Below are 8270 nucleotides of genomic sequence, written 5' to 3' on the forward strand. Positions count from 1 at the left end.
CTAAATTACATACTTCCTAATTAAAATGGCCTTAGTAAACTCAGCAGACATCCTAACCCACAATACAAACATCTGGGGATAGGCCATTTATAGAGCATTGAAAATATACTTCTCTGTGATCTCTACAAATGGCAGGTGAGATTTGAAATATTTCTTAGAATTTAGATGAGTGAGGAGAAGGGGAGTTGGGACTCTCCCTTTAAGGAGAGGACAAGGCAGTTGCGTAAAGAGAAATGACAAGAGGCAAGAAACATAATTCTGTCACCTTTTCTCTTCTCAAGACAAATATTTTCTGATTTTGGAATTTAATCGGCTTTTTATTCTTGGTCCTGTGGCCAGAATATCAGTGGTGAAGACAATGAAATGTTGTTTATAAGAATCCAATTTTCTTAAATAATATCTAGGGTGAAGAGGAAGGACCAGTGGATACTTTTATACAATGCTGGTGAGAATTAAAATAGTAGCTATATTCCTGATATGACTTTGAGAATGCAAATTAAAACCCTAAAAGTGTGTCTTCCCTTGGAACTTTATCCAGAAAAATAATCATTTGTTTGTACAGAGATCTAGCTACAGAGAGGGTTTAACACAGGTTGTTTCTGACAGGAAAATATTTAAAACCACCTAAATTCTGAAAAAGGAAAAGAAAACCAGAATATTGGCTGAACAAAACTTATATCTGGGCATAGGAGAATGATGCAACCATTTAAAAAGATGTAAGAGAATTACCTAATGGCATGGAAAGCTGCTTCAGCGGACGTTAATTATTTGTGCCTATCCAGAATTCCTTCTATGGTAACACACCCATCTCTACCTTTTGGGAAACAGCACATTTCCCACCTCAGTCCACATGGCTTGGGGTGGAGTTGAATCTTCCCCAGTGCAGAGTGGAGCAAGGAACTAAGGCCTGATCAATAAGAGTATTATATCTCCTGGCAATCAGAACCAATTTCAAGATGTTGTTCTTTAAAAAGTCACTCTCTTTACATCGAGGTTGCTAAGCTGATAAAAAGAAAACTTGAAGTTGCAGTGGCTTTTTGCTACCACATGAGAAAATGCCATCACAAAAGAAAATAGAATCAAGAAAGAGAGAATAATAGATTTCTGGAGTTGAGTAGCTGGATCTAGCCACGTCTACAGCTAGGCTCTATTCTTGGACTTTTTATTTACTCATGTGAACCAAAAATTTCTAACTTTTGCTTAAATCAGTTTGAGTTGGGCTTCTGTCTTTTGCAACCAGAGTCCTAATTTTAATATTTATATAAATGTTTATATAAATATTTATTCTAAAAGCATACTTCTTATTATGTATGTATAGAAATATACTGGATTAACCCTTCCCAAATTGTTACTGGTTATTTTGGGGTGGCAGGGTAATCAGTGATTTGCATTTTTTCATTTTTGCCTGTTTCCATTTTCCAGTGTCTCTATATAAAAATATTATGTAATGTGGGAAAGAATCTAATTGGAAAATTAGATGCAAAGAATTCTTAAGTGTTCTCTTCAGCTGTCTTCACTTCTTGCGCTGTTGATTTTAACCCCAAACCGTTCATCACCTGGACCACAGTAATGCGTTTTAGCTGGATACACCTACTTACGCAGGTAGAAACTACAACTCTGAACTTCTCTTGCAACTAGCTGTGGCCATGTGACTAGGTTTTTAGCAATGGAATGTGAGCAGAACTGATACATAGCACTTGTATTACTTGCTTCACATCCTCCTCTTCTTTCTTTGGTCTTTTCCATAAGCTAGAATGCAGAGGGGGAGCCAAGTAAGCTTTGATCATAAAGAAAGGAAAACAACTTACAGGATGGGGAAACAATATGGAAGAAATCTGGGTCTCTGAGTGAAGTTGTGAAGAAGAGCTAATATATTCCTGTTCTGTTTAAATAATAAATTCATATTCTGTTTAAATCAATTTCAGTTGTTGAAAACTATGAATGTTGATTGATACAGCATACAGATAGCTATCAGGGGTTCATGAACTGCTTGAACTGTATACAAAATACTTAACACACGCACATGCACATACAGACGCATGTGCCTGCACACACACACAGTGTTTTCTGGGGAGGGGTTCCATAGCTGATGTCCAGAGAATCTGTACTATGACTTGGTATATATGTATGAGGGAAGACAATGCCATGTCCATCCCAGACACAAGTATATTATAGTTCAATCTTTCCCAGCTTTGAAAACAAAATATTTCATGTGGAAATGTAGAAAATTTTAATTTCAAACCAAACCAGAATTAATAGACTGGTTTAAACAAGAAGATGTAGAGACAACACAAAGAGGATCAAGAAAAAGGAGACAGCTCTGAAGAAAAGCTGGTATTATGAAGATAACCTCATGTTGGGAAAGGAGGACCTCAATGCCTTCAGGCTGAGCCCAGGAAACAGCAAATCGCCTGATCAAGAAATACAGTTCAAAGATATCTGTAGTTGAAACACAGAGTAGCAAGCAACCAATTAGACAGGTCTGCTGACAGTAGATAAAGATTTGAGGCTGTGTCATGAGAATATACCTGTAAGTCAGCCAAGCCTGCCATTTTCAAGGACGAGGCTAAGAAAATTCACTGGAGAGAGGAGCTGACACTAGTTAGAACTGATCATTAACTATGATGTTAATCCAAGTTGAACAAGGTGATACAATGAATAGTCACAGAGAACTGCCTACTGGTATGCAAGCATGAAATCTATGTATTAATTGTTTGGATTCAAACTGCAGCTATTTCCAAGTGACTAAGGTCAGTTATCAATAGTGGTAAGTCAGGTTTGTAGTATGTCTCCTTGGTGTGATGTGATGTGATGGGGAGGAAGACCGCACCTGACCTCTGTGGCCTTCCTCCCCAAAACTCCCAACCTCAGTCTAATTACGAGAAACACATCAGACAACTCCCAACTGAGTAAGACATTCCACAAAACATCTGACCAGTATTTCCCAAACTGCCAAAGTCATCACAAACAAGAGAAGCTTGAGAAACTGTCACAGCCCAGAGGAGAGTAAGAAGACATGATGACTAAATGTAACATAGTGTCCTGGATAGGATCCTGCAACAGAAAAAGGACATGAGGTAGAAATTAAGGAAGTCTGAATACAGTATGGCCTTTAGTTAGCAATAAGGTATCAATATTAATTCATTAATAGTAACAGATGCACCATACTAATAAGATAATAATAATAAGGGAAACTGGGTGTTGGGTATATATGAATTCACCATATACTATCTTCACAATTTTCCTATAAATCTAAAACTGTTCTAAAAATATAAAACTTATGCCCTGGCTGGGTGGCTCAGTTGGTTGAAGTGTCATCCCATACACCAAAAGGTTGTGGGTTTTATCCCTGATCTGGGCACATACCTAGGTTGTATGTTCAATACCTAGGTTGTATGTTCGATCCCCACTTGGGGCACGTATGAGAAGAAACCAACAGAGGTTTATCTCTTACATTGATGTTTCTGCTTCTTTCTCCCCCCTTCCCCTCTCTCTCAAATCAATAAACATATCCTCAGGTGAAGATAATAATAGACATATAATTTATTTGTTTAAATGCAGTTTTATTTTACTTGCTAACCTTGAGCAAGTTAGCCTTTCTGTGCCTTATTGGCCTCATCTGTAAAATTAGAATACAGGGTGGGGCAAAAGTAGGTTTACAGTTGTGAGTACCCAAAACACAATTTATTCTTATATTATTTATCAATTTTTGTATTATTTTCCATACTAACAATATAAACCTACCTTTGCCAAACCCCATAAATAGCAGCAATCTAACTCAGAAATTTGTTGTGAAGACCAAATATGTTAATATACTAAAGTGCTTAGAACAGTGCCTCACAGAGTAGAGTAAGCACCCAGGATTAACTGTATTATTGTATTATATTATTATTTTTGAATATTTGTAAAGTACAGTGACACTTTAAGCATATTTATTTTAAAAATCTGGCACTAAAGTCTAATGTTATAAGTAAAATTTGAAATGAATTTACCCTAATTAAAAATGTCAAAACTACATAATTTCAAAGTTGGTACATCATGTGAAGTGTAAACTGTGTTTGTATTATGGTCACATGGTGGGCCATGTGCAAACCTTGCTGACCCTGTTAAAAATTCATCGTGCATTAAGGTCTTAGGAACCTCGACTTCACATAAAAAGTGGCAACTCTGTTACTTAGGGTCTAAAATTCCTCATGGTATAGAAAAACTGAAGTTTGTATTTTAACACCAAAGTAGTGGCTTAGATCTAACTCCCATGGAGGAAAGGTGGCTAGATGATAAGACTTGGGATCAAAGCTGAAAGAAGAGGAACTCTTACATCACTTAGATCTGTGGAAGCACCGGAAGGCTACGGCTCAGCCAGACATTTCTCCCAGCTAGCACACAACTGATCAAACTTATCAACCACCTACGATGCCTCCTAAGTCCTGCTTTAAACAGTCCAGACCTGCTGTAGGTGTTACGGTCCTATGTAAAACCACCCAGCGGTCTTCTCTTTCTCTAATAACGGAAAATGTCATTCTAAGTTTTGAGATCTAAATAATAAACATTATTACTGTCTAAATAAGAAATCCACCGTATGCCATATGTATTTCCCCATTGTCTTCAACATTTTAAGCTGTTAATCTACAATATACTCATAAAATGCTTACTATACATGTGTTACCATTTACAACTATTATATAAGAAAAAGAATCATTCCCAAGTTATATACAAAAATTTGATAAATATCTGTGTAGCTTCTTTTGATATTAACAGTGATAGTTTCTGATTTGTTTACGTAGAAGGGCAACTACCTAGAAAGACTGCACGCTTCATCAAAAAGCTGGGACAAATAAATGCATCCACCCTTATGACAAATATCAAAGACCCAGAGCCTGAGGACTAAAGGAGTATATAAGAATTAGACTTATTTAATCTAGAAAAAATGGAGGAGTATCTACACAAATGACATTTCTAAAATCTAGAATGTTTGTTATTTGCAATAAGATGTTAAGATAGAAATTTTAAAGCATTGGAAATATTAAATTGCTTTGACATATCTCCCCTCTTATATATAAAAATCAGAAACATTGTAACTACATTCTACTTGTGAAATAATATCTTAGAAATAGTTTGGTTACTGTAGATGTGAACTGTTTACTCCCATTTTATTACTTATGTTATCTTCTTGACCAAAAATTTTAAAACAACTACATTTCAGATTTTTAAAACATCTTGAAGTATGCACATAGCAATCTGTTAAAAAAAAAGGTTATCTTTTTCTTTTATAATGAATATTCCAACAAGATATTTCAATATGGATACTAAAGAATAGATTAATTTAATTTCAGTAACATTAGGTATGCAAACTACCTTTGTTTTAAGAAAGTAAATTATAGTAACTAATGTGTGTATAACCTTTCCAAAATTACTTATATATAAATTTTACAATCACATACATAAAATCTCTCCAAGTTGTAGATACATGTTAAGATTTTTGTAATTTATGTCGGTAAATGAATGGTTTGTTTTGTCTAATTTGTTAAAATATTCTTTATACACTGTATTAATTTTCAAATGGAAGGATGATTACTCTTTGGTTTCCCACAAAAATGCTAAACCCTGAATCTTTTACTATATACATTATTCTCCTATGGCAACAAGTCTCAAAAAAAAAAAAAGTAAGAAAGAAAGGAAACAATGAAAGCACATTAACTCAATTGATCTCCATATTAATTTAGTTTCTCCTATTCTCAAGATAATGCCAAGTCATGAACTAATTTAAAAATTTTAAAGGAAATACACTAGTGACCTATGCAAAGATATTCCCTTCTCTCCTTTACACAAATGAGTATAGATGACTGGTCTATATTTATTATTATTCCAACACCACAGGTTATAATTCCATGTTCTGAAGGTTAGAAGAAAAGGCAATGAATATCTCCAAGTAAGATATACTTGAATAGATAAACTCATTTTGTATCCATCTTCTATATTAAAAAAAAAGAAAGAATCCATACTCAAACTACACAAATAGCTTCTATCTGCACCTTTAAATATTTTGAAATATTTGAGTGTGGATGAATCAGAAAAATGACTTTCAGGCTCTAACTTGTTACATAATATACTACACTAGTATGCTACTAGTTAAAAAGAAAATCCATTTCAAAGATAAAATCATTATGAAACTTCCAATGTTTTATTTTCTCTTCTCAAACTCATTTCCCCTTCTTCTTGCCCCCTCTTCACCATTGACCACATCTGACCTCTCTACATTCCCTTAAACTCTCCTGAAAGAATGTCCCTCATTTCCCAAAAGAGCAATTTTCAATTAAGTGAAGGTAACAGGAATTAGTAGCTGTCATCTTAGAAAAAGACATGTTGCTGTATTCTCTGTATTAGTCTGGAGAGCTGCAACATAGACAAGACAAAGGGAAATAACCATAAGAAAAATACTATTGACAACCACATGGTGTAAAAGAAAATACTGACAACTATAGTGTTATCTCCTTGTAAAACCTTTCATTTTCATTAAGATTTTAAACGGTTCTATAATCTGTTGCAAACTAAAATTTCATTAAAAATGTGCTATAGAAATGTCTTTGGTAGTTTTGCTATGATTAAGGAAGGTAAAAGAATGAAGCAAACTGCAAGGCAATGATGCATAAAATTGCTACTATATATATATTTTTTTCAAGGCAGAGCCAGATCTATATTTGGAACACAAGATATTTCAAAATGAATGCTATTCGTTGTCTTTATAATTTTACAGAATTTAATATCAAAATATTTTTTAAATCCCAGAACTACCACATATGCATACCAAAATATCATATATATGCAAGTATGTAGAGATATATACATATATATTCATAAATTTTAAATAATAACTAACTTATTTTAAAACATTATAGAGAATACATCCCCACACCCCATTTCTAACAGTAAGAAAATAATCAACCTGCATGAACTGGAATCAGATTCATTTTCTTCTTCACTAGTGCCATCCTCCACTTCTGGTCTATCCAGCCAATGTGCACCGCCACAATCTTCTGCTGTAAACTCAAATGCAGGGACTTCAGAGGTGGATGCCATTGGCCAAGAAGGTGAACTCTGAATATCCAGTTGGCTGGACCTTCGGTAACCAATTGAAGCCAAAGGCAAGTGCAGGCTACATGGATCTAAAAACTTTCTCCCACCGTTTGCTCCAGTCTGTCCTCGATTCCAAAATTCTCCCTGCTGGCTCTCAACTGCAGAATTAGGAGACGATGCTTGATGGCCAAACCACCTCCATCTGATTTTCAAAATCTGCTTCACATCAAACTCTTTACGAGAACCAGACATCCTCAGAGAAACCAAGTGATCGTCTAGGCAACGGGCAAAAAGCACTGCACACAGATTTGTGCATCCAACCAAGGCAAGAGAAGTATATGCCCTGCTGTACACAATAAACAGATGGAAAGGAAAATAAATCACATTCACATATATATCTAAATTCACTTTTATACTACTATGTCAGATTGTAAGGAACAAAGGCTAATGAATAACGATGAAACACGGTGGAACATTCCGTTCAATCAGAGCAAACTCTCATCCACCTATCCTGGAGCAGCTAGACCACTTTCCGCTGCTCTCCTTTCCCATACTGACCATTAGCTCGCACAAACACTGACAGCATTCATTAAAGTCCTTTCAAATGCAGAACACTACCCCCTTTCCTTCAACCACAAATGACAGAGACAGAAAGCTCTATCCTCTCGCAGTATCTGTCTTTGCTGCTTAGTATATTAACTCTTTTATTGCTGAAACCAGACATCTGTTCCAGAGCATTTTTCTTTGTATTTAAAAATCACTGTAAAACTAAAGTGTTTCTATTTTTATACTCAGTTCCCAAAAGAGATACCACAAAAGCAATTTTTTTAATAAGCATTTTTTAAAATTAGACAAGTAGTAGTGATTTTTCAAGCAGTGCTCTTTGGATTGGGGATGGGAGGGCGGAGAACAAAGGTGAGGCTCCAGTAAGCTGCCTGACACCTCTATCTTCTCACTTCAGAAAAGGAATGCCTTTAATTAATATAGTAAGCTCTTGGGTAAGATGTCATTTGAGCAAAGAATAAGGAGAAGAAAAAGTTTTAAAACTACAAAGGATCAAAATATGGCAGTACTTATTCTTTTTCAACTAAATAACATGAAACCAACATTGCTCTAAATTAGGACTGGGCTATGAGTTAATATAATATCCACATTTCTATGATAATTACTATACTTTAAATATTAAGAAAAACATT

The 8270-nt window shown here is 35.0% G+C and overlaps 1 protein-coding gene across 2 annotated transcripts in view; it reads right to left on the bottom strand.

Moving 5' to 3' along the window:
• LOC150020233 (kelch-like protein 5) overlaps positions 1-7429 on the bottom strand; it is a 105915-nt gene extending 98486 nt beyond the window's left edge. Inside the window, exon 1 of one of the 2 annotated variants that reach the window (XM_090266984.1) lies at positions 6944-7429. In XM_090266984.1, the coding sequence (XP_090123110.1) occupies positions 6944-7326 (383 nt within the window). In that variant the 5' untranslated portion in view covers positions 7327-7429. The remainder of the gene's footprint in view (positions 1-6943) is intronic. The other variant, XM_090266983.1, reaches the window with a different exon arrangement.
• Positions 7430-8270: the final 841 nt, after the last annotated feature.

Source organism: Furipterus horrens, unplaced genomic scaffold (assembly GCF_987537825.1).
Source record: "Furipterus horrens unplaced genomic scaffold, mFurHor1.1.pri manual_scaffold_2, whole genome shotgun sequence".
Lineage (NCBI taxonomy): Eukaryota > Metazoa > Chordata > Mammalia > Chiroptera > Furipteridae > Furipterus > Furipterus horrens.